This window comes from Gopherus evgoodei, chromosome 2, assembly GCF_007399415.2.
Source record: "Gopherus evgoodei ecotype Sinaloan lineage chromosome 2, rGopEvg1_v1.p, whole genome shotgun sequence".
NCBI lineage: Eukaryota > Metazoa > Chordata > Testudines > Testudinidae > Gopherus > Gopherus evgoodei.
Genome location: NC_044323.1, coordinates 265,076,531 through 265,102,980, shown reverse-complemented (window position 1 = coordinate 265,102,980; position 26,450 = coordinate 265,076,531). Strand labels below are relative to the sequence as shown.

General features: G+C 43.4%; 1 protein-coding gene across 4 annotated transcripts; it reads left to right on the top strand.

Annotated features, from left to right (window-relative positions):
* The first annotated feature begins 17,639 nt into the window (after positions 1-17,639).
* On the top strand, positions 17,640-25,973 carry TMEM74 (transmembrane protein 74). 4 transcript variants are annotated; one of them, XR_003999201.1, is made up of 3 exons: positions 17,640-17,740; positions 18,805-19,890; positions 25,697-25,741. XR_003999201.1 is itself a non-coding variant. In XM_030553708.1 (3 exons), exons 2-3 carry the CDS (start codon positions 18,861-18,863, stop codon positions 25,871-25,873), a joined length of 771 nt encoding a protein of 256 aa, XP_030409568.1. In that variant the 5' UTR covers positions 17,640-17,740; positions 18,805-18,860; the 3' UTR covers positions 25,874-25,973. The 4 variants fall into 4 exon arrangements, 3 of the variants coding, with proteins under 3 accessions (XP_030409568.1, XP_030409566.1, XP_030409567.1); XM_030553708.1 differs by having other exon boundaries at positions 18,805-19,454; positions 25,697-25,973; XM_030553706.1 differs by lacking the exon at positions 25,697-25,741 and having other exon boundaries at positions 18,805-21,379.
* The last annotated feature ends 477 nt before the right edge of the window (positions 25,974-26,450 follow it).

Genomic DNA, 26,450 nt, shown 5'->3' with positions numbered 1-26,450 from the left:
TGAGCAGGTAGCCAGTGAGCGGCCAGAGGAGCAAGTAAGATGTTTCTTTACCCTCCACCTAGGGTGGGAGGTGAACTCTGCAGATGCACCTCTGAACTCTGGGTCTGCACTAACCAAGGACAGTAATTGAAAGGGACTTTTGGGTTGCTGGACTTAAGAACCTGAAGGGAAAAGGACACAGCTCACCCTACTTGGGGTGGGCCTTTTACTCATGGTTTATGTTTATGAACCCTGTTTGCAGTGTTTTCCAAAATTAACGCCAAGATACTTCTCGCCTTATATTAAGTTTTTGTTTTACCCTTGGATACTGTGCTTATGAGTGGGAAGTATTGCCTCTCAGAGGCACCCAGGGGTGGTGTGAAAATTTCCCAGGTCACTGGGTGGGGGCTCGAGCTGGTTCTGTGTTGTATCAGTGAAAAGAAACCCCTAGATCAGAGGTGGGCAAACCTGGGCCTGACCTGGTGCTCTGTGCTGTGCTGTGGTGTGGCTGAATCCAGCCAGGCGGCACGACTGTAGCACTGCCAGCCATCAGTGCTCCAGGCAGCATGGTAAGAGGGCAGGGAGCAGGGGGGGTAGGATAGAGGGCAGGGGAGTTTGGGATGTGGATAGGGGTTGGGGTGGTCAGAATGCAGGGAACGGGGGGTTGAATGGGTGCTGGGGTGCCAGTGGGCAGTCAGGAAGGGGGGGGTTGATGGGGCGGTGGGGGACAGTTAGAGGTGGGTATTTTGGGAGTGGACAGGGAACGGAGGGGGCATCAGAGGGCGAGAAGCGGTGGTGGGATCATAGGGGGCAGGGGCTGGGCCACGTCTGGCTGTTTGGGAAGGCACAACCTCCCCTAACTAGCCCTCCATACAATTTCTGAAACCCGATGTGGCCCTCAGGCCAAAAAATTTGCCCACCCTTGCCCTAGATATTGATACTGGTTCCTGCTGGCTCCACCTGGCAGAAGGGTTACACAAGTTATGCATCGCCATTTTTGCATGTGATAAAAATTACTATTAGTTGACTCTGTGCTCTTCACTGCATGAAACATGGAGGTCCTTGCACTGAGGAATTTACAGTCTAAGCAAATGAACAACAGACAACAATTGAGACACATAACCCTGGATGGCCAAGACAGAATCGGTACAAAGTGGTGAAGCAGGTTTGATATTATTTACGACCTAGATTGTAAGCTCTTTGGGGTAAAGGCCTTCTTTTTAATGTGTTTGTACAGTGCCTGGCACAATGGCCCCCCCACCTGTGACTTGGTTCCTGAGGGCTAGATCCACCAAGAGACTTAGATGCTTCACTCAATTTTAGATGCCTGAGTCTAACATTTAGGTACCACTGAGATCCTCCAAGCCCCCAGCAGCTGCTGCCTAAGCCTATAGGCATGGAAATTCCCTAGATGCCTGCATTTCTGCTAGTAAAGTCCCATAGGCACCTACAAATCTGACACTGGTCAAACTCAAAACTGCCTAAATCCTGAGATGCAGGATTGTCAAACTATACATTCCCTCACCTATCTTGCCTGATCTGGCAGACATGCTCTGAGCACAACTACCAGGTCAGGCCTGACACAAAAGATGGTCAGGGTTGTCGACACAGCCTTGTCACTAAAAGTCAGCGTGTGCGAACACTCTTTGTTGCTATTTTGTCAGCACTTTTGCCAACAAAATACTTCTGGCCCCGTGAGTGGTGTTAGCTTTATTAGCAGGAAAGAGCTCCTGCTGACAAAGCCGTGTTCACACTGCCACTTGCATTAGCAAAATTTTTGTCTTTTTGGGGAGGGGGACTTTTTTAAGTGCCTGTGAAAGACAAAAGTTTTGTCGACAACATCACAGTGTAGACAAGCCCTCCGATTAGGAAGTTGGGAATGTTCCAGGATACCCAATAGTCCAGGAGCAAGGGCACTCACCGGGGAGGGGAAGACTTGTTTTCAAATCCCCACTCAGTCTGATGTGAAGCAGGGACTTGAACTTGGGTCTCCCATATCCAAGGGTAGTGTCCTCACCTATGGGCTTTGGGGCTGCTCTTAATCCCTACTGTTGAAGCTGTTGCTCATTTTGAGAAAATAATTAAGTAAGAGTGACTATATAGCTTAGCAGTAAAGGAATTCAGCCGAGATGTTGGAGACCCAAGTCCCTGCACCATACCAGGCAAAGCAGGGACTTGAACCTCCCACATGCCTTAACCACTGGGCTATTGGCTGTAAGGGGGCAGTAGAGAAAAGAGGTCTTACTGTTTTTTTTGTGAGAAAACTGACCTAAGTCTAGATGAGAGTTATGAGAGCTCATGTCTGTGAATCCAGACTAGAGGAGGAAATTCCCTCAGCCCAGAGTTAGGCCTCTAACTACCTTTTGTAGGCCTTCTCCTCTCCTCGGCATTTGCTACTGCCTATCTTAGGTGGATCTAAGCTCATTTGCTGGCTTGTGTGACTCCCATTCTTAGGCATCTGACTTTCCCTTGCATTGTATAGGGAACCTAGGAGTCTAACTCAGAGCTGAGAATTCCACTGGATGGAAGAAACCCAAAAGTTAAGCACTGTGATGCTGCGTCTAAGTCCCCTTTGTGGAACTAATCCTTAGACATTACAGTAGTACTAATAATAATTCAGGTACTGGATCAAGACTGAATTGAATTTGGGTAAGTATGAGGTATACGGAGGTAGGAACCTGAAAGAATTAAGACTACACAAGAATAAGGATGGAATTCAAGGCTTAAGAGGCAGCACAGAAGAAGGAAGGTGGGAGTGAGAGAAGAATACAAAGAAAGCAGTTAGGCACGAGGTATGGAGGGAATGAAGAGAAAAAAGTAGGAAGTGATGCAAGAGAGAGAGGAGCACAGGAAATGGAATACTGCAGGGGTCGGCAGCCTTTCAGAAGTAATGTGCCGAGTCTTCATTTATTCACTCTAATTTAACGTTTCGCGTGCCAGTAATACATTTAAACATTTTTAGAAGGTCTCTTTCTATAAGTCTATATTATATAATTAACTATTGTTGTATGTAAAGTAAACAAGGTTTTCAAAATGTTTAAGAAGCTTCAATTAAAATTAAATTAAAATGCTGATCTTACGCCGCCAGCCTGTTCAGCTCGCTGCCAGCTTGGGGTCCCGTTCACCTAGGCCGACAGCGGGCTAAGTGGGGCCTGTGGCCGGGACCCCAGACCTGGGAGGGGTCAGGGGTCAAGGCAGAGGTCTAGTGGAGGGTGTAGGACAGAAGGTTGGGTATGTGCGGAGGTTCAGGGGTCAGGGCAGAGAGCAGTGGGGGTGTGGGGGTGCAGGAAATAAGACTGGGGGTATGTTGGGGTTCAAGGGTCAGAGAAGAGGGCTGGAGGGTGTGGGAGGTGCAGGGCAGAAGTCTGGATGTGTGTGGGGGGGTTCAAGGGTCAGGGGAGAGAGCTGGGGTGCTCGTCTCGTGGAGGTGCTCCCAGCCCCCTGCCCTGAGCGGCTCACGACAGGGGGCTGGAAGGGATATGCCCTGTTCCACCTCCTTCCCCAAGGCCCCGTTCCTACCTCTTCTCTGTCTCCTCTACGGAGCTGTGTGCATGCTGCCACTCTTCCCTCTCCCCCGCCCCTTTCCCCTCCCCCAGGGCCATCAGCTGATTGGCGTGGGGAAGGAGGAGTGAGGGGCAGGAAAGCACCATGCTGGGTGAAGAAGCAGGGGAGGGGAGAAGCTTGGCTGCCGCAGGACCAAGCTTCTGCCTCCTGCCCCCGCAGCAGAGAGCAGTGGGCAGGGGGGACTGAGGTCTGGGACCGCGGCAGCATGCCACTCAAAATCGGCTTGCGTGCTGTAGGTTGCCGACCCTTGGAATACTGTATCAAAACATAGGTCATATTGGTTCGATATAGGCTGTTCAGAGCCCTTAATAGCAAGGATAAGGGTTGAAATTTATAAAGGAGTTAATGTCTTAATTCTATTGACTTCATGGGAATCATGAAGGCCCAAAGAGCAGGGTGCATTTATCAGTAGAATACAGCTGATGGCCTTTCATATATGAAACAAAAGCAGAATCATTAAAAAAAATTTCAGTAAAACTTGAAGAAAATTAGATTCTCTGCTGAGCATCCATTGTCTAGATACCCCACATGTAGTCTAAATTTAGACTTTGTCATAGATATGCTTTTTAGCTAATGAGGCTTCCAGGCAGGGTGAACTATAGAAGCAGTTTCATAATAACTTGAATATTAAGGCTGTTTTTTGTGTCTGCTTTCAGTCCTTTTTTGAATGATTCGCTATAGGCACAGATGTTGACTCATATAGTAATGATAGCATCTTTTACACACACTGTATTATTCAGCACCTGTTGGTACCAGAAGCATATGTTCCATAAATCTTTTGTTTCATGCTCACTCATCTACAGTTTCTCTTTTATCCTCCAGAATAACACATGCATTGCTGCTGTTGAACAATGACTTATAGCATTTTTTCATTCAAAGATCTCGAAGTGCTTGGCAAACCATAATTAATTAAGATCTCACAACATCAATATATGGCAGAGAAAGGACGAGACAGACATTTAACAGTGAACAGAAACAATACAGAGATATTCATCTCAGCAAGTAAAGAAGCATACTGTATCAAATTGAAGCAAATGGTGCAACTGACAGGAGAAAGTAGGCAGAATATACTGACATTTCGCCAGGATACTAACATAAACAAAATATGCCATAGGATCTCTTGTGGTCACAGGTGGCCCTTGGTCTTACACATTCAAAATATGGGTGTTTAAATTCTGCTGATGTTAAGCATTACAAGAAAAACACACGAAGAGACCAAGACGGTATGTCTATGACAATAATTTCTCAAAGATTCCAAAATAATACACCTCGAATAAACCATCTACACTTCTCAGCACAGCTTTAAGCAAGAGGAAAAATTCATTCTTTGAAGTAATCCATATGTTGTTATATTGGTGGTACTCAGAGACCAAAGGGATGATTATGTTATAAATTGGCAGATAAATCCCTTACATTAAGGATTAAACATGTTAAAATTGAAGGGAACTCAGTTCATTATTCCTTCATCAAACACAATCTTGAATATTTGACTAGATAAAAAAGTCCATCATTGAAAATACATACAAGGTTGTTCTTCATTTGTGCCACTGATAGCCTAGTCCTGCTGACCCTACTTAGGCAAAACAATCCTATCTGAATGAATAAAATATTATATCCTTAGAATATTTTAGAATATTCCTTTCCCATTGATTGTTTATAAATCTATGGCACACACCATGTGTCAAGTCTGTAGTTTTGGACTTATATGCATGTTTTGTCCTTTTAGAATTATGCCTTTGTACATGCTAAATTGGGGGCATTCCCCCATTCTTGCCTTTTTTATTTTCTATACTAATTGAAAATTTGTTCAGATGGCACTGTACAAATATGTTTCAGAGGATTACTGGCTTTGTAATACTTCTGCCCAACTCAGACTCCAATATTTGCATCCCAACTTGGTTTACTGTGTGTGTAGTGGATGGGGGGTGGGTGGGAAGGGGTGATCTGCCAACTACTCCTTGTCCCTTTGAAAATCTCCCCAATAGAGGTTATATATCATGCACATAAATGTACACACATATATGCTTCAAAAGTTAGATTTAATGCCCCTTAGTTTAATGTTTCATCTCTATGTAATCCTTTTGCCAGAGGGTTAACAGCAGGAAAAAGGGCTGGGTACAATATATTTAGGGTCCCCCTTGACAAATAATTAAACCAGTTTGAGCCCCAGCCCAGAAGCCTGGGGAAACTAATCATTCTCCCTGTGCCCTTAATAGGCAGAACTCGCTCAAGCACTCTGAGCGCTCTGAGACTGTGTACATCAAGGAAATCTTTATTAGGGGAAAGGGAACACAGTCATAAATCTGGGGAAACATAGCAAGAGAATGTATATACAAATAAAGAATTAAATATCCCCCCATGCTTCAGGTAACATCTAACTCCCTTCTCACCCACTGGTGAAAATGTCCCACTGGTAAAAGTCCCTTGATTGTATCACTTCACTCATCCATCAAATCCCACTCATGGTTGGTATCAGCAGGTAGCAATAGTGCAAGTGCTCCTTCAGGTGTGTCTCCAACCCCAAGAAGCTGCTTACCTGATCCTATCAGCAGGTGCCACCTAACCCCGCTTTGTGATTCAGTGTTATTAAGGTGTTGAGTAAGTGGGGCTCTTACAATAAAGTCACCATGAAAGGAGAGCCAAGAGAATTTAAAACCTTTGAGTAGAGTCCTAGCTGCTTAGAAATTAACTCTTTGTCACAAAATAAAATCTTTCCACCCTCTCTAGAAGCCCAAGATCCCCTTTCCTCCCTGCACCCCAGATTCATGTACAATTATGATGACTCCCCAAGTGTCACTATAAGCATTGTGGGTAGGTAGCCCATGCAAATGATGCTGCCTATGGCAGCAATTTTCCCTGTTCACTAACAGAGGTAATAGAGAGCTCTTTTCTCTCTGCAGCCTCTGGCTATGGGACTTGCATGTACAATATAAACAATTATACAAACAAGTATCCATTTTAATAAATAATGTACTGTGAGCTTTTCAACTGCCTGAGTAATCAATTGCTCTTTTCATATAATTCCTCCTGATCTGTATACATACAGTAGGTTTTATCACAATTGCAGTTTTGCTGCACACTCAACACAGCAACCAGCTAAGAGCAACATTGATGTATTGGAGAAGAAATTTTTGTACAATATTTTTCTTTAGCAACATGTGAATCTGCAAGGCTCTAACTGTTTGCATAAAAAAGAGGTGGGGGTGGAGAAAATGTACCGTGCTGAATAGGTCTGTTTTTTCAAGTACATTGATTCAAATCAAAACAACCTCTTCTCCCCCCCAAAACCCCACCATCATAAAGGGCTCTGTTAAAAGTTTAATTAAAGGACTATTGCATATTTCCTCTCATTTTCATCCACACTCTATGCAAACCCTATACCCCGCCCCCAAAAAATACCCACAAAACCCCATATGTTCAATTCTTATATTTTTCTCTACATTCTGATTTCAGACATTCTCTCATGAAATCCAGTGTTGTTAAGAGGGGATGCTTTCACCTACTTTCATCAGATTGCCAGAGGGAAAGAGCAAAAAGTTGCTTGCAGTAAAGACACATGAGAACATCACCTGCATTTATTTCTTAAAAAGATAACTGAGTGAACAGAAACACGTCTGATAAGAAGAGAGAACACTGATATTAAAGATAATTTATAAGCCTTAACTGTGGAAATGTTAAATACTCAGAAGCTCTGTGGGGCTCTGATCTGCATGACTGCCACTGATTTTAATGGGAGTCATATTTAAAAACCTCATGTTCCATTTTCAAAATTTAGTGGAGAAGTGGGACTTTTAAAGGTTTGAAAGCTCAGGAATATGGAAATAACAGATTCATTCTGATCAAATCTCATTTGAGAAACAGGCAAGCAGAGTGAAGTCATAAACTTAGACATCACAGATAGAAAAATCCTGATGGCTAATCTAACTCATCCACCTTGGCCAGTTCAGCATTGTCCTTTATAGTATATTTTCTACTAATTGGCTCAATTTAGTTTTAAATATTTCAACAAGTATGGATTTATCCAGCTCCCTTGAAAGACTATTTAACAGAGCTCACTGTTAGGACCTGTTTTCCTGATAGACTTTCCTTAACCTAAACTTTCCTTTTCTTTAGTTAGACGCTCTTTTGCTAAAGAATTCCTTTCCCCTGCTAGTTACAGCCTTCAAATATTTGTAAGGATAACATACTATGGTGGAACCATGCTGCTATCAGGATTTAGTGGATAGGCCAATTGAGTGGCAATGAGGAGAACTGGGGTGAAATCCTGGTCCCACTGAAGTCAATGGCAAAACTCTCAGTATAAAAGGCCAGGATTTCATCCATGGGATGAGATTTTGTGCTGCATCTCTAAGGCACAGCACAGAACTCTCAGTTCAACGGGGTGGAAGAGCAGTGCTTTGTGCCCTCCTGTTTCTAGACTGCTCTGGGAGCTGGAGAGGGCCCTGGCATAATTTAGCCCTCAGGTCCTGTTCAAGTTATAGGAGCTGCTCTCCCTTGACCTGTGGACCACAATGCTACTTGGAATCTCCCCAATCCATGCTGCAGCCCTATGCCAGGACTTACAAAGAGGTCTCAGAAGTCAACCTTGTGTCTGTCCATTACAGTGCCAGTCCAGGAAAGCCTCCCTTTGAGGGAGACAAGGCTTTTAGGTCCTTTTTATGCTGCTGTCATAACTCTCCTACTCAGATCTGAACCTTAGAGTTCAGAACATGAGAAGCTAGTATGAAACCTCCAAACTTAATTACCAGCCTGGATCTGATATCGCTGCCACCAGCCAGAAAAATTCCAGTGTCTGACTCACTCTGGTCTCCCCAAAACCTTCCCTGGGGAACCCCAAGACTCAGATGCCCTGAGTCTCACCACAAAGGGAAATAACCCACTTCCCTTCCCCCTCTTTACCTCCTCCCAGATTTCCCCGCCCTGGGGACCCTAGGATACTCCCTGCTTCAAGTCCTTGAAACACAAATACCAAGAGATCGAATCTCTCTCTCCCCTCACCCAGAGGGTATGCAAAGTCAGGCTTTGTAAATCTAACCCAAAGAGATTCTCTCTTCCCCTCTGTCTTCTTCCTCCCACCAATTCCCTGGTGAGCTGCAGACTCAATCCCCTTGAGCCCCCACTAAAAAAAAAAATCCAACAGGTCTTAAAAAGAAAGCTTTATATAAAAAGAAAGAAAAAGACATAAAATTGTCTCTGTATCAAGGTGACAATATACAGGGTCAATTGCTTAAAAGAAAAAATGAATAAACAGCCTTATCCAAAAAGAATACAATTTAACACATTCCAGCAACTACACACATGTAAATACAAAAAAACAATATAAACCTATTGTCTTACTATCCTTGTACTTACAACTTGGAAACAGAAGATTAGAAAGCCTGGAGATTCCTCTGGTCACTCTCAGAGCCCAGAAAGAGAACAGACCAAGACAAAGGACTCACACCCAAAACTTCCCTCCACCTAGATTTGAAAAAGTCTTGTTTCCTGATTGGTCCTTTGGTCAGGTGTTTGGGTCCCTTTGTTAACCCTTTACAGGTAAAAGAACATTAACCCTTAGCTATCTGTTTATGACAGCTGCCCCAACCCTTCTACCTGGTATAAGAGGCTGGAGTTGGGGGTGACGAATTCGCCCTAGTCTTTAATCTCAGTGTGGTGCTGATTTACTGTTTGACCTTGGACAAAGCACCTGAACTCTCTCTCTGTATCTGTTTCTCCATCTGTAGAATGGAAATAATGGTGTTTTCCCATCTTCTTAAGATGCTTTGAAAGCTATCGAAAAATATTACATAAAGAAAAAGTCTGATTATTTTATTATTCAGTTCTTTTAATACAGACAGAATATATTTTTCAGCACTATTTTCTATAATGTGAATGCAGCTTCAGTAGTTAACAGTAGTCCTCAAACACTTTGCTGAAAGTATACAAATCTTTGTCTAATATCTGTGATAACTCCTATAAAACCTCATTCTGTCACCAGCAATATATATTTTACTAAAAGCTATGTGTCCTTGGCTTGTCAGAACTGCTGCCTTCATTTTCTTCTTTCACCCATAGTTTTATGTGTACTAAGCGTAAGAAGTATTACAGGAGCCATAAGTAATTAATTTTTTCCAGATTCAATGTATAGAAAAATCACTGCAACCAGCTATTATTTCATAATATGTCCTGTTGTTTTGTTTACTAAGCTGTCTTCCTCCTTTAAATTCCTTACAGCCTACTTTAATGTTGCTTGTTAGTTGGTTTATTACTATCCTTTCCCTTTCTTTTGATGCCACTTGTTTTCAGGTGTGTTTCCTTGTCATGTAGTTTAACATCTCCTTTTCTTTGTTTACCACCTTATATTGCTCTAGTCTGTAATATGCATTCTGCATCCTCTGCTGTACATGCAGTTGACTAAACTGTTTGCAGATAAGCAAGTATTGGACATGCATCCACAGTAGAAGTGAATGTGTGGTGTGAGCCACCTATTTTTGTGTGAGTGAATGTCATGGTGATGAGAATATCCATCCTTGAGTGTGTCTGGAAAATGTCATGTCATGTACTACTCATGTCATGTAGTGAATCATGACACTTATGAGTGTGCATGATGTGTAGCAACCAGAGCTGGACTGATGCAGTCCAGGTCCCTAGGCAAACCCCTTCATTCATGCCCATGTCAGGGACCTCTTTTCATAGATTCATAGATTCTAGGACTGGAAGGGACCTTGAGAGGTCATCAAGTCCAGTCCCCTGCCCTCATGGCAGGACCAAATACTGTCTAGACCATCCCTGATAGACATTTATCTAATCTACTCTTAAATATCTCCAGAGATGGAGATTCCACAACCTCCCTAGGCAGTTTATTCCAATGTTTAACCACCCTGACAGTTAGGAACTTTTTCCTAATGTCCAAACTAAACCTTCCTTGCTACTGTTTAAGCCCATTGCTTCTTGTTCTATCTTTAGAGGCTAAGATGAACAAGTTTTCTCCCACCTCCTTATGACACCCTTTTAGATACCTGAAAACTGATATCATGTCCCCTCTCAGTCTTCTCTTTTCCAAACTAAACAAACTCAATTCTTTCAGCCTTCCTTCATAGGTCATGTTCTCTAGACCTTTAAACATTCTTGTTGCTCTTCTCTGGACCCTCTCCAATTTCTCCACATCTTTCTTGAAATGAGATGCCCAGAACTGGACACAATACTCCAGCTGAGACCTGACCAGCGCAGAGTAGAGCAGAAGAATGACTTCTCGTGTCTTGCTTACAACACACCTGTTAATGCATCCCAGAATCACGTTTGCTTTTTTTGCAACAGCATCACACTGTTGACTCATATTTAGTTTGTGGTTCACTATGACCCCTAGATCCCTTTCTGCCATACTCCTTCCTAGACAGTCTCTTCCCATTCTGTATGTGTGAAACTGATTGTTCCTTCCTAAGTGGAGCACTTTGCATTTGTCTTTATTAAACTTCATCCTGTTTACCTCAGACCATTTCTCCAATTTGTCCAGATCATTTTGAATTTTGACCCTATCCTCCAAAGCCGTTGCAATCCCTCCCAGTTTGGTATCGTCTGCAAACTTAATAAGACATTGTCATACTTTCTATGACAATATCTAAGTCGTTGATGAAGATATTGAACAGAGCCTGTCCCAAAACAGACCCATTGTTCATGCAGTGGCTGTGATGATGAGCCCTCCTTCCCCTCTTAGCAAGGCAGGAATACACTCTTATCCCTCAAGAGCGGCAGTTGGGTCTTCTCTCCCCTTGGAAGGAACAGAGGTCTTTACTCCCAGGAGGCATGGGTGACACCAGGAGGACCTCTAGTATTTACTCCCACTGCTGGAGTAAATATATGCTTGGGTGGGTTGACCAAAGCTCTGCTGGAATGGTGTTCTCATGGTTTCCCAGAGTATGTTGACATTGCAGCTGGGAGTGAGCCTCCAAGCCTGGCTAAACAGGCATGTGCTAGCTGGGATCAAGCTAGCATGCTAAAAATAGCAGTGTGGAGGTTGCAGTTCCAGTGAAGACTTGGGCTAGCCACCACAGCTCAGACCCACAGGGGCTGTCGATAAGCTTGAGAGCCCGAGCTGTGGCTAAGCCATAATGTCCTCCATGCAGCTATCTTTAGCTCTCCAGCTCCAGCTCTAGTATGAGTTTGTCCACCTGGGCTGGAAGGCTTGCTTCCAGTTGAAGTGTAGACATGGACCACATGAGCCAAGTGGATCTTGCAGTTAACACCCCATTTCGATGCATGGGGCAGTTCACACCTCTCAGAGCCAGTGCAAATGGGCTTAGATCTATTACTAGTACTGTGTCATCAGCTGTTCCCCGAACAGGCCTTTGCACACCTCAGCTGTTTTAGGCCTGGCCTACTCTACAAAGTTAGGTCTACCTATTATATCACCCATGGTTCATGCCATGTTCAGTAGTTGATCCAACTTAAGCCCCAGTGTACGTACCTCTAGGTCGACAGGAGAATTCTTCAGTTGAGCTAGCTGCCACCTCCTGAACTTACTAGCGTGATGGAAGGATCTTTTCCATCACTGTATTATGTGTCTACACTACAGCAGCACAGCTACATCCCTGCAGCTGCACCTCTGTAGCGTTTCTAGTGTAGACATATCCTGGCTTAAATACACACAGTATGAATTCTATTGTGTACTTGTAGACCAAGGTCAAGTGTGTTTCAACAGCAGCTATTCGACCTTCAAGTTGTAGACTATAAAGTGCAGCATGTTGGGAGAACTTCCTGGTTCCTACCAGGATGTATCTTCTGCCCTCCCAGCAGGAAGTTTTGGCACTGACTGAAGCTGGGAGCACATAGCAGGCAAGCAGAGAGGAGGCTGATGGGCTGTAATCCTGTTCTGTGCTGCTTTACAGAATAAAAGCTTGTTCCTGGTGGTTTGTCTGAGTGAGTCTGGTCTGACTTGAATACACACTGACACACAATGCATAGCACACAGAGGAGCCTCAGGCCCAGTTTCCTAAAGTTGTGTAAAAAGTCACAAGGCAGACTTTCCCTATCTTGAACAACCTCATACTGGGCCAGTGAATAGTAATGGGGGCGAAACACTCAGAGCTGGGATGTTTGCAACCTTGGGGAAAGGATCGCATAAGGAGTTGAAATGACTAGACCTAAATGTGGTGTAAATTTCCATGTTCTCCGGTGTGGGTCCAAAATGCAGTGGCTCTTGGCAGTACCAAATGCTGTATCAATCAGAGAGCAAATCTTGAATCTGATCAGGGGGTTGCTTCCTCAGAATCCTTTTGTTGCCACATCTAACCTTCTTGGCAGCAAAAATGCCTTATCTTGCAAATTTCAGGACAAATCCTGCTCCTGTCAATAGTGATTCTCTCATTGCCTATGGCAGGGATCGGCAACCTTTGGCCTGCAGCCCGCCAGGGTAAGAACCCTGGTGGGCCGGTTTGTTTACCTGCCACATCTGCAGGTTCAGCCGATTGTGGCTCCCACTGGCTGCGGTTCGCTGCTCCAGGCCAATGGGGGCTGCAGGAAGCAGCGCAGGCCGAGGGATGTGGTGGCCGCTGCTTCCCGCCATGTGCCAAAGGTTGCCAATCCCTGACCTATGAAGAGTTAGATCAGATCCTGCTTCCACAAATGTGGCCTCTCTCCAGCTCTCCTTGTTTAGCCCTTCCCTCTTCCTGATAACTAGTAGCTCTCTGGGCCAGATTTTTAGAGGTTTTTAGGTGCTGAGAGATGTATATAAGCATCTAGTGGGATTTTCAAAAGCGCCTATGTGCCTACGGTCCAGTAGATGTCCACCTGCATTTCTCAGGTACCTAAATACCTTTCAAAATCTGGCCCTTAGCTCACACTGAAGTTAATGAGAGTTAGGCACCTAACATGCTTAGGCCCTTTTAAAAATCCCACTAGATGCCCATATGCATCTTTGTGTGCTTACATACCTTTAAAAAATCTGGCTCTCCATTTTGATAGTGCTTCCTGATTTTAAGCCATTTGTTCCATTCTGATCTATTTCTCTCCATCAGGAACCCTAATTATCCACTTTCTCAGGCATGGGAAGCAGAAGCATTTAGCAAGGATTTAACTCCCTGTTTGACAGTTCTGGTGCAGCATTTTTTCCCCAGAAATATTTGCTCATTGTGGATTTTATTAATGCACTATGGATATATATTAGAGAGTGCAACTGAAGAAGAACTAAATAGCATTTTTATCTGTTTTTGCTTTATGAACCAATAGCTCTATCACAGTTCTATGTTTTAAACACCTAGCAATGCCTGACACTTTTTTGAGTAGGGAGATGTCCAGATATTTGCTTGGTACCATAAATACTGACATCCTCTAAGCACAAAAATTGCATCACTTTATTTTCTCTCAGTGTATGCAATAGTCTTATTTTCCATCTTCAGAATTTTTTGTGTTCTTCAATATAGTCTTGACAACACTATACATAAATCTTGACATTTCTTTTCTAGTTAAATGTTTCTCACTAACTCTAGTTATTGCCTCTCTGGCCAATTTAACATACCTAATAATATGTGGAGTTTGATGCAAAAGGAACAAACAAAAAGCCATGGGATAGTTTCTATATTATGCTCCAGTCTCTTTATGCTGCACCAATCTGTGGGAACTCCCTATGGGGAAATACCTCTGGCATGTTTCCTGGTGATACAGCGCAGGTGGAATACTTATACACCAGCTCCTCTCAAAGTCAGGGCACAGGCAGCATGCTGGGCAGGAGGTGCATGTGATCAGAGTGTGCTTCATTCTGGCTATTCTTGGCTGTGGACTGGCTCTTCAGGAGCTGCTATAGCTTATGTTCATGGTATACACCAATGTCCCCTCTAAATTTCTTTTGAAGTGAGTGAGCTACTAATGCCGCTGAGCTCTACATTTTTGTTCTTGACAAGCTTTCTTCTTGGGGGGGGAAAGATTGTTTGAACATAAGAACAGCCATACTCGGTGAGATTAGTGGTCCATCTAGCCCTGTATTCTGTCTTCCGACAGTGGCCAATGCCGAATGCTTCAGAGGGAAAGAACAGAACAGATAATCATCCCCTGTTGCCCATTTCCAGCTTCTGGCAAACAGAGCCTAGGGACACTTCAGTGCATGGTTTTGCATCCCTGAACTTATCTAGTTCTTTTTTGAACCCTGTTATAGTCTTGGCCTTCACAACATCCTCTGGCAATGAGTTCCACAGGTTGACTGTGCATTGTGTGAAGAAATACTTTTATTTTGTTTGTTTTAAACCCGCTGCCTACTAATTTAATTTGGTAACCCCTAATTCTTGTGTTAGGAGAAGGAGTAATTAATACTTCCTTATTTACTTTCTATACACCAGTCATGATTTTATAGACCTCTATCATATCCCACCCTTAGTCATCTATTTTCCAAGCTGGACAGTCCCAGTCTTAATAATCTCTCCTCAAATGGAAGCTGTTCCATACCCCTAACAATTTTTGTTGCCCTTTTCTGTATCTTTTCCAATTCCAATATATCTTTTTTGAGATGGGGCAACCAGATCTGCACACAGTATTCAAGATGTGGGCATACCAGGGATTTATATAGAGGCAGTATGATATTTTCTATCTTTTTATCTATCCCTTTCCTAATGATTCCCAGCATTGCTAGCTTTTTTGACTGCCGCTGCACATTGAGTGGATGTTTTCAGAGAATTATCCACAATGTTTCCAAGATCTCTGTCTTGAGTGGTAACAGCTAATAAAAAAGTGTATTGCATTTCAGTAGTACATGTTTGCATTGTTGTAGCCATGTTGGTCCCAGGATATGAGAGAGATAAGGTAGGTGAGATAATATCTTTTACTGGACCAACTTCTGTTGGTGGAGGATACAAGATTTCTAGCTACCCAGCGCTCTTCTTCAGTTCTGGGGAAGGAAGCAGAGTGTCTGAGCTAAATACAAGATGAGACAGATTGTTAAGCAGACGGGATAACATGGAAAAGATTGGAGGACACGGTCACTTGAAATGAAATGGGCACTTGAGGGTTAGATTGTTATGCATAAATGGTTTGAAGTGGGAAGTTAAGAGTAGCAGGCCGTGATTTTATATATATCCATACAGAGGGACAAAACTTCCAACACTGCAGGCCCCCAGTGGTGGAACCATGTGCTGTGGGAAGGGATTTAAGGGTTTCCCCCTCTCTGCTCTACATATAGACCTTCTCCCCTCCCTCCCAGGGTCCCTAGGAGGGAGTTGCCATTGCAGGCCAGAGCAGGCAGGTGCGCAGGGACCAGGCATCCCTACCCAGCATCAACAGCAACACAGGTTTCCTCTTCCCGTCCCTGCCCCTGTGGTGCTGGGCTGCTACCATTTCAGTACTACCAGCCTTCGGATGCTACTGCACAGCTGGATCCCTGTGCTCCAGGATAGCAACTGCCTCCCCCATTCTGCATTCACCAGGGGCACTGCTGTTAGTAACCATGAGTTGTTATCTAGAGAGAAAGGGAATCGATCAGGGTTCCGTTCAGCTTCCTCCTTGCTTGGGAGCAGTTTCTGTTAGTGACAAAAACAAAATAATTGTTACCGCTGACTGTGAGCGATTCACGTGTTCCTCACACACAAATACAACAGTAGCACTACTTTATTTTTTTTATAATTCAGACTGATAACACACAGGAGCCCCTAAACAGAGGATGACACAGCTGACTGCTCCCTCAAGCATAGAGGTAAAATTCACCAGCCTGACTGCTGAAAGACTCAGATCATGGAGCTCCCTAGCCTACAAGCTGGACCAGGAAACCCCTTACAAATCTAATTTTTCAATATACCACACAGCAGAGCATAGGTTGCTCTGATTTGCACCAAGGATGGTCAGGCAATGACCACTGCTGAGACTATGAGAGATGCACATGAGGCTTTAAATCATGTATACATTCCATCCCTATTGAGCACAGTTTGGCCAGAATGGAGAATCCAGTCCTCTCTGTTGTTGCATTCAGATGCAGTAGTAGATTCCTACAGCCAGGCCTAGTTATCTCTTTAAAGAAGATTTTTTTTTTACCCAGGCTATTATTGTGCTAGCATCATAAGTCTCATTATATGTTCAGTCCGTTGGTCCCGTCTCTTACTCCATGGTGTCCTTTCTGTGTGACAAATGTTGCTTAATTCCCATCCTTGCTTGATTAATCTTTTAACCAGCTGTATTTGTGTGTGCAGACTATATGTTGCTATGCATTCTGCTTTCCACCTCCACACCTCAGATATTTTACAACAATAATTTATATTCTTTTTAAAAAATGCTGTTAACCCTTTACTAGCCACAGTCACCAAAGTGGGAACCAGAAACAACATCAAGGGCTGGACTGCAGCTTTGCATATAACCTGTGCATAGGGTGGTGGTGATGCACTGCATGAGAAGTGACTCAGAGAAGGAATTGTGCCTTAGAAAGGCATGATTCCCTCCCGGTTTCCCCTCTTGCTCCAGGGAATAATAATATATTATTTGTTCATACCAGCAACACATCTTGGCGCATGATGGGGCAGTCATGATGGGTGGGACTGTCCTTTACCCTGATACAGAGAGTGTATAACCAAGACGTGACCATGTCTGTCAGAGCGACACTAACTCTTGCAATTTTATCATGAGTCCTATGATATTTGCTGTTTTTCTTAATGTCTCAGCTCCGGGAGTTCTTTCTGGCCCTCTTGGCTGTGGAGAAAAGCTTGAAACATGAATCCCAAGGGCTCAAAACCCAAAAGGAACGCAACATTTACTACATTATTTTTAATCTCATGATTGTTCAATCTCATAAGTTTTGGGGGCCTGACTCATGATTGTTCAGTGTAATACTGCTACCCACAGGGTTATTATTGGACGAGTGGGAGACCTCCCCCCCCCCCAAGTCCACACTGAAACCTAGAGGAACATTTTGGAGTGGAAAAGTGGAAAAAGTGACTCATTGCTGTTGTTACTTAAACAGGGAGGACTGAGTAAACGGCTACTGTGTGGTTTAACTTGAGCAGAACCCATTCCCTCGCCCTCTCTCTTGCCTCACTGCAGGCACACAGACTACATCTCCCAGAAGGCAGCTTGGGTGCCCCTCCCAGCCGGCACGCTCTCGCCTCTTCTCCCACCCCCGTCCCCAGCCTCCGGCAGAGGCAGCAGGAAGGTGGAGCGTGGAGGGTTACAAGTGCTTCTCTATGAGACTTTCATAGAGCAGCCTAGGAAATGCAACAATCATCTGCCAAATGGATGCAAACATAAGAGAGAGGTATGTGCGCCGGGAATATGGGCATTCTGCGCGGAAGATGAACTGCTGCCTGTGCTATGGGGCTGGGTTATCATGTCTGTACCTGGCAGTTAAAACCCTAAAGGATAGTACATCTAAAAAGATGCTTTTTAGCTCTTGATCAGTTGTGTCATCCAAATATACTTGAATCCAAATACTCTGTGTGATTATGTAGCTTGCGTTTTATAACTCAGCGGATTCCTGCTTGGACAGTGCAAAGCCCCATGATTGAGCACTGTCCAGTAGAGATTTAAAAAAAAAACCTATGTGTATTTAGTCTGTAGCAGAAATTTCTTTCACAAACAAGGCATCTGGTTTCAAGTTTTTCTTTCTTTTTATAATTAATTAATTGTAGATGGAGAAGTAACATCCGTCTCTGAGTCATCAGTCTTTGAGGCATAATCTCATTCCAAATGCTCTTAATCAAACTGGAGATCTGCTATCGGAAAGCACTGCTTTCCCCCGGGGATTATCAGATTTCCACCAGAGAACATAGATCATGGATTACTGAGCTACATGGGATTTGCCTGTATCTTTCTAATTACTCTGAATTCAAATTTAGGCTTCCTTTAAAAAGAAAAGAAAAGAAGTTGTTTGCTTTTTATAAATGATAACTCTGTGCTCTTACATTTTTATAGGTGGCAACTATGATTATCCTTTTTGTTTTAGATGGTTTATTGCCTTAATTGGATATTGGTGTCAAAGGTTGATTAGAGTCCCTAATAGATTTTGGATCTGCAAGAGGATTACAGTTTTAAATGCTTGATTAAAACAATCGCATTTGCTATTTTCCCCTGGAACAGTTGTGGGAGGAAGAATAATGTATGAGATGTTTGTTACTTTCCTATAGATTTCTTAATGCATCATGAGATGTGTTTATTTTTCCCCTTGCAGACTGAAAAGAAATACATGTCAGAGGGAATTTGTTTAATCATTTAGCAGCTGAAACAAGCCATATCCCTAGCAAAATACTGGTTAGAGGATAGAAGATTGCTTTGAGGCAAAAGCTCATGTACCGTGATAACGCTTGATTGTATTGTTGACAGAGGTTCCTGAAGCATGGCTTAGGTTAGAAGCCGTGGCTTGCTAGAGAGGAGTTCTGATGGCTTGTATGGAGCTTCTGTACCTCGCCAAGAAGGGTAGGCGATCAGATCTGTGCAACAATGTGGACTGGAGTTTGCAAGCCCCTCCCTATGAACAGCAGAGCGATGGGGATGATATGGGGGCAAGAACAGCAGCTGCGGTGGCAGCTCTCTGCTGCGATCGGCACTGCAAGTCTATACAAAGGGCAGCTACAGCAGGTCCCACCCAGGCACCCCTTTCCTCCACTCCTACCCTCTCCTTCTCCTGGCAGCATGCAGCAGCGTCAAGCAGCATCCAGCCCCACTGTCAACCAGTTCACTTGGATGGAGAAGAGGAAGCAGAAAAGAAGAGAGCCTGCTGCTGTGCCCAGGAACTGGAGACATCATTTACTTATAGGGATGAAAATGTCAATCTGGAGCATATGAGAAATGCCCCTTCTCCTGTGAAGAGTTGCTGCCAGGTTCCCCCTGCCCAGCATAGCTCCTGTACAGAGATCCCACCCGATTGGGCTCATGATCCTACCTCCCTGATCTCTGAGGAAGATGATACTGGATCAGAAGCTGCTTCAGGGACATCTATAGACTATGGGTTCATTAGTGCCATCTTGTTCCTGGTTAGTGGGATTTTGCTAGTTATTATTTCCTATGTGGTGCCCAGAGATGTGACTGTGGATCCTAACACTGTAGCAGCCAGGGAGATGGAGCGACTGGAGAATGAGAGCGCTAGAATCGGGGCTCACTTGGATAGGTGTGTGATCGCTGGGCTGTCTCTCTTAACTCTGGGGGGTGTGGTGCTGTCCAGTTTATTAATGATGTCTATGTGGAAAGGGGAGTTGTACAGGAGGAACAGATTTGCATCCTCCCAGGAATCTGCAAAGCTGTATGGTTCTTTCAATTTTAGAATGAAATCCAGCACAAATGATAATACGCTAGAGTTATCATTAGTAGAAGAAGATGCATTTGCCATAGATAATTAGCATGGTCGTGATTTTTAAGGCACTATTTCTACAGGAAAATATGTTCTAGTAAAGAAAACAATTACAGCTAAAGGTAGGTAGTAATGCCATTCAATTGCCTGGCAATAAATGTCTTTCCTTAAACTCTGTAACTGAATGTTTGCATTATATGGACGTTTGTTTTTTAGGGGAAACCTGCTAGGGATAATGTAATCAATATCAGTGACACTTTCTTATTTAAACCACTGAATAAAAATAAATTTGTGATAACCAGGGTCCCCAAATCTCCTTTATCCTATTTTTAAAACTTTTTCCCCTATTTAATTTCTTAGTACCCCAATACAAAACACTACCATCCTGCCAGATTTGAAAGCTGTTAATTATTACAGCCTACATGAGGATTATTAACAGTCTGCTTGGTAATATATTAAGGGAGAGACCAAGTCTGGCATTTAATCCCAGCAATTAAGGATGACAGTCTCTTATACTTTCTTTTTTAAACTGACCCCTTTTTTTCCTGACATGAAAGCCCAGAAAATCCAGTAGTTTATCATGTATGCATTGAAAACACAGATGTTTAATTTAGAATTCTCCACCTTCCAATTCACAAACATTCAATTATCTCCACGTAATTGTATAATCAGCGCTGATTATTAAAAATGAAGTATGGGTGTGGCACAAGGGAGTGAATAGCTCGGGGCATGGGTAATAGGATAAAAAGGGCCTTTCACCTCTACGTCAGCAGTTCAGTTTCACTCTAGATCAGCAGTGACTGAAAATAGATAACGTGTGATGGCTTTTTGTGGCCTTTGTGAAATAAGTCTAGTTCCCAATGGACAGATGTTGAGATAGAAAAACTGCCATAAATTGACACCAATTGATCTCCTTGTTGGGAATCTCAAAGAAGCCAAAGACCGGAAGAGGATCAAGATGGAAACCTCTCTTGCAACAGCGGTGTGAGGCAAGTTACAGGGCTGTGCTTGTGCTGAGGCTGCCTGTGTTCCCTTGAAAAATAGATTTTAATCCACTAAGGCTGCCAACTCTGCACCTTTCACAACCAGTGAAAAAAGTAAAATGGGCTGTGTTCTGGTCACAACAATAGCTTCGATGCTCCACCAATCAGCAAACTACTTGATTTTTTTCAAATATAGACTTCTATAAATAATTGTCAGAAAATAAAGGTTAGATACCCAACAATGAGACTGCCTGGCACTGACTTCATGCAGTGTAGTAGCTGGTCAAAGAAAGGTGATGTGATCAGTGAATTCTGTGTAGCACAATGGCCAATGATTAAATGCTGAGGGAATTTACTTGGCTGGCTGACATCTTCAATGGAATGCCAAAACAGATGGGGTTTTGTGACTTTCGTTTTGAGGGGGAAAAATGAAAAATGTTGGTCAGTAGTATGATTTCTTAATATACACTGCTTAGGTATGAGCTGATCCACTGGCAAGACCAGAGAGCGGCTAAGGGATCTGTTCGCACTGTCCCTGACATTTTGGCCATGGAGTTTTGCATCCGACGAAGTGGGTATTCGCCCATGAAAGCTCATGCTCCTAAACGTCTGTTAGTCTATAAGGTGCCACAGGACTCTCTGCTGCTTTTACAGATCCAGACTAACTCGGCTACCCCTCTGATACTGGAGTTTTAATAGACATTCATAGCTTGACTGCCACAGTATTGTCTGCCCCAAGCATTAAAAAATCATGAATCAACCCTCCCCACCCCGCCCCCCAAAAAATCATAAAATTAATTTTAAAATTGAGCATCTTATTTGCCGTCTAGGATTTGAGCTTTTGGGGTGCCTTCAAGTCACATTTTCAAGCTTCTCTCCGCAGCCATGAGGAACAGAAACTTTCTTTTTTGAGTAAAAGTGGAGATTCTCATGAAAACACTTGACTCCAGGAGCTAGGGCTCAAAGAAAAACACCAAATAGCATGAGACTTCTGACAAAATAATCAGAGAGCTGGCAACACTCTGAATGCTATAGTTCTTGGGCCTGATTCTCCACTGGCTTGCACTTTGTGATTTTGCACTGCTGTAAGTGACTGTAATAATACCTAGCTCTTACAGAGCTCTTCCTCCCTAGATCTTAGTGTGCTTTACAGAGGAGGGCAATATCATTGTCCCTATTTTACAGATGGGGAAACTGAGGCACAGGGCATTGACATGATTTGCTCAAGGTTGCCCAGAAAACCAAGGACAGGGCTGGAAATTGAATGCTCGTCTCCTAAGTCCCATTCCAGCATGCCGTTCACTAAACCACTCAGTCTGCACCTCCACCGGTTCAGGGTAACAGAGAATCAGCCCCTCCTTGTCTGATTCTGGAGTCTAAGATTTTACACTGTCACCTCAGAGTCTGGCTAACGGGCTGTCAATTCTCAGTCTTGCATGACTAGTGAAGATCATGAATGCAACTCTTTGCTCTCACATGGAGAGTATCCCACACTGTCTTTGCAGAGCACGTTCAGAGTAAATATCTGCTTTGAAACACAAGGTGCTCTTATAAGCAGATTGACAACAGTTTGTGACTCAGAGCAGGAAAGGGGGAAAATGCACTTGAACTGGGCTCTGCTAATGGGCCTTCCTAGGCTCTGAATAAGTATGTCTGTGGATCAGCTTGTCTTCTGTAGTCTTTCTTTTAATGCTTCCCATGTGACTGGAAGGAGGTTTTAATTCAATGTGAAAGGTATGCAAATCCGTTCCTTCGCACCTCTGTTTTGGTGGGTATCAGGAAGGCATGATGAGGGGAAAACACTGAATGGCCTATTATGCCTTTCCCTCTGGCTGATCACTTCATAAGACAAATGCCAGACTTGTGTTGGGCATTCACTCCTTTGTGGTTCAGAGAGTCATATGTGCTTGCTCTGGGATTCCCCTCGTACAAATGGGGCAGCATTTATGCAGCTAATAGATTTGGACAGCCTAAGGAATCTATTTGGATTTCCAAGGCGTCCACTGATGTAGCACCTGGAAGGATTAGAACACATTCCTGTCTTCCGCTGTTTGCACACTGCGTATCTGTAAGGAATGTCGTGTTGTGCTGGTGCTTTAATGTTGGCCTTGTAGAGAGGTGGCATTTCAAGTCTCAAGCCATGCAGACTGCCCTTCTAAGGTGTGTCTACACTGTACACTAACCCCGGGCTCTGACTCAAGCCCCCAAATCTGTCTGGCTTGGGTCAGCAAATATCAGGATGCCATCCTAGGACCCTTGTAGGAGGTGGGTGAGTGCCTGAGTCCCACTGTGACTCAGATCCAAGTCCTGTCATTTTGCAGTGTGGACACATGTCAAGCCTAAGTCAGAAGATTTGCGTAGTGCTGTCTGGATGCACTAGCACAGCTATGAGACCCAGTCTAACTATAAATCCAGGTTTACAATGCAGCTTGGATGCTCAAATATGGGCTTGGACACACTGAGTCAACAAGCCTATGTCCCACAGACCCATACTTAGCATGCGGTGTAGACTTATTCCTAGTTCATTGCTTGGCACTTATGGGAGCAGATATTACGCAATTGTAATGAATGCACAAAGGGAGGAGTGTGTGTATTTGAGGAGCTTGCACTCCTACAGCCACATGGATGTTCCATCATTAATCCAGTTCTTATCAGGATTAATTTTCTAAAATAAAAAATAACTTTCCTTACATGGAGGTAGAAGCTGTTTTTGGCCCATTGGAATCAGGCAGAATGGTAAATGGGGTCACTGAGAATTATAAGACATAGAAGGAGGATTCTTCTCCTGCTTACCCCTTGCTCCAGTCTGCTACTAACCCATACTAGTAGCAGATAACTCCCCAAACAGTGCTGACTCACAGTGATAGTTGGAGGTGCAGCATTCTATCTGCCCCTGCCCTGCTGCTTTGGGATGGCCATGGGAGTAGTGTGAGCTCACTTACCCCTATGTGCCCAGACCTGAGGGCCAGTGAAGCCTCACAGGGGTGATGGGTGGAGGATTACTACTCCCCCCTATGCTGCTGAGTGAGCTTCTGGGGACGTGATGTGGCCCTTATTAAGAAGCCTGAGCAGATAGAGCCTATCCAGCTTTCTTCTACTGTTATTTGTCCATAGATGTTGATAGAGTGAAGAAACCTGTTTTGCCCACTGATGCTAGCCAATGTAGTATGTCACACTGAGTCTGATGAGAGCCCTTAAACTGGAGAAGAGTCCAACTAGAAATGCTGCACTCTGAATTTTCAGTCTTACTGTTAAAAAGTCTAAAACAGAAGCTGTAAATTTTGAGCTTGGATGGATATTTTAAAATTTATATTTTAACTATACATATGTGTAATCTTGGAGTGCATATTATAACCGCAGGAGGATCTGAAAAAGATCAGCAATTTTTGAGGCTGTAAATATCGCACATTTTTGTAAGACTGTGGCAGGCCTTACTGCAGATTATTAGCACTAGAAAAGAAAACACTCCCTTCATTGTCAAAATATTATTGAGACATTTTCTGACACTTTGTAAAAGCGTTTCACAGATCATGAGTGAATTATTTTAAAATGAACCCGCAGGTTTTCCATGAATGTTTTAGGCAAAGAGAAGCCAACAAAATGGTCTCGGTATGCACGCAATTGGGAGAAATCTGGAAATATAAATAATATAACCCATGTGGGGTTTTTTGCTTGGTGTTACTGTATAAAGGGGATGGGAGGCTTCCAGAGAAGGAAATGGAGGGGGAGGTAGGAAACAAAACTATCCAGACTTTCCTCTGACCCCATATTGAGATACTTTGACAGTAGATAGGCTGGTGGGGGTTGGTGATGATATAAATGAAGTCTGTCTTTTCTAGATCTCTACTTCTAGTGCAGTACAGTATGATAGTGACCCAACAGTTCCCAGTAGACAAATGTTCACATCACAAAAATAGCCACCACAGTTGGCACCCTTACAGGCAGACTCAGCAGAGGATCCAAGGATTGGTTGGGAAAGGAGATTGAATTACCACCTCATTGCAAACAGAAGGGATTTCTCCTGGTCTGATTTGAAGCACACTGATGAAGCAGCATGGGGGAAGCTTGCTCTCTTGTTGCCCATGCTGTACCTAATGTAGGGATTGACAGAAAACTTCATTCTTCAGGAATGTAAATCTGGCACTTTTCCTGAGGGCCAAATTGGTTAGGGCTGGATCTTAGGTGCAGGCCTGACCAAAGGGTATTGGTAAATTTGGGAAGGATTGGACTCAGACAATACCCTTCTTGCTGCCTCCTCATTCTAAGGTATGTCGACCCAGCAGTTAGAGGTGTGACTGCAGTGCACCTAGCCATACTTGAGCTAGCTTTAATTTAGCAACAAAAGTGAAGCACAGACTTCATTGTGGGCTCACCGCCTGAATACGTGTCCAGGGTCCCGGGTAAGCTTGTGTAGTATGTCCAGCAATCACCAACCAGCTATAGTACGGACATGCCCTAAGAGGGTAATAATTTACTCTTGGCCTATACCAGCAAAAAATTATGATGCCTGCTCCCCTGCTTCACCTTGTGACACCTCAGCTGCCCTGGCCAGCTACAGAGTGGAGCCAAGACTCTGCCTAGTCCAAGTTACTCCCCACCTACCTGCTTACTCCTGCATGCCCAGATCCAAGTAGCCTGTTTAAGGCATTAAGAAAATCTTTCTTTCCCTTAGTTCCCTGCGTGGGTGTGTGGTCCAGACCACATCTAACCTTGAAAGTCTAAAAGGCAATTAACGCAGAACTCATTAAAACATTTAATGGCCATTAAAACAGTCTCTTGCTGGTTTTTTTGCCCATCAGTTACAGACTTGTAACAAATTGGAAACATTTGGAAACTGAATAACCCCTCTTCCCTCCACGCCTTAGACTATCACCAAAGAAAGGACTAACACAAAATGATCCTTAGTTCCACTGTAAGTTTTGGTAACCTACCTGTTTTTCCACAGACAACCAGCTTTACTGTCTCACTGCCATCCCTCTACAGACAGAAGAACTATTTTAAAATCTCTCCTAGAAATCTCTGTTGGGTTGTTGCTGTTTTTAATATGTTTACAGTTTTTAATCTTGATAATCCTTTTCAAAAACTGTCTGTAATAACCATTGTTTACCAAACAGGAAAGTAACTGATTTAATTTTGTCAATCTGCATTTTGAACTGCTAAAGACAATGTTATAGTTATTGTGAGCTTTTCAATAGTGCATCTGATGCCTTATTATAACAGTAATAGTGTTCTGTACAGCTGTAAAATAAAAAAAAATTGTAACATTAATCTTTTGTCTTTGCTGTTGTTTCTTCCCTTTACTGAAACTGCATATAATAGTGTTGTTTTCTCTCCATGCTGCCAAACACATCTGGTTAAAAGGATTATGTTCAGTAACATTATTCCCTCACACCTCTATTTAAGGCATGATCCCACCCTACTCAAGTCAATGGGAGTTATATTTGTGATTTCACTGCAAGCGAAAGACACGTAAGCCCAGCACAAACAGAAGCACACTGACATGTGACATGGGTCATGCCTTGTAACATTGCTTCCAATAATTTGTATGGCTTGCCCAGGCATGATTGTAGGGCCCTATCCTGCAGCTTTTACTCTACCAAAAAAACAAATAGGAGTGCCACTTCTTGATTTAGATTCAAATTGGAGCAGGGACTGTCTTTGTTTTGTTTCCCCTTTTTCAAACAAGTGGTTGGTCAAAA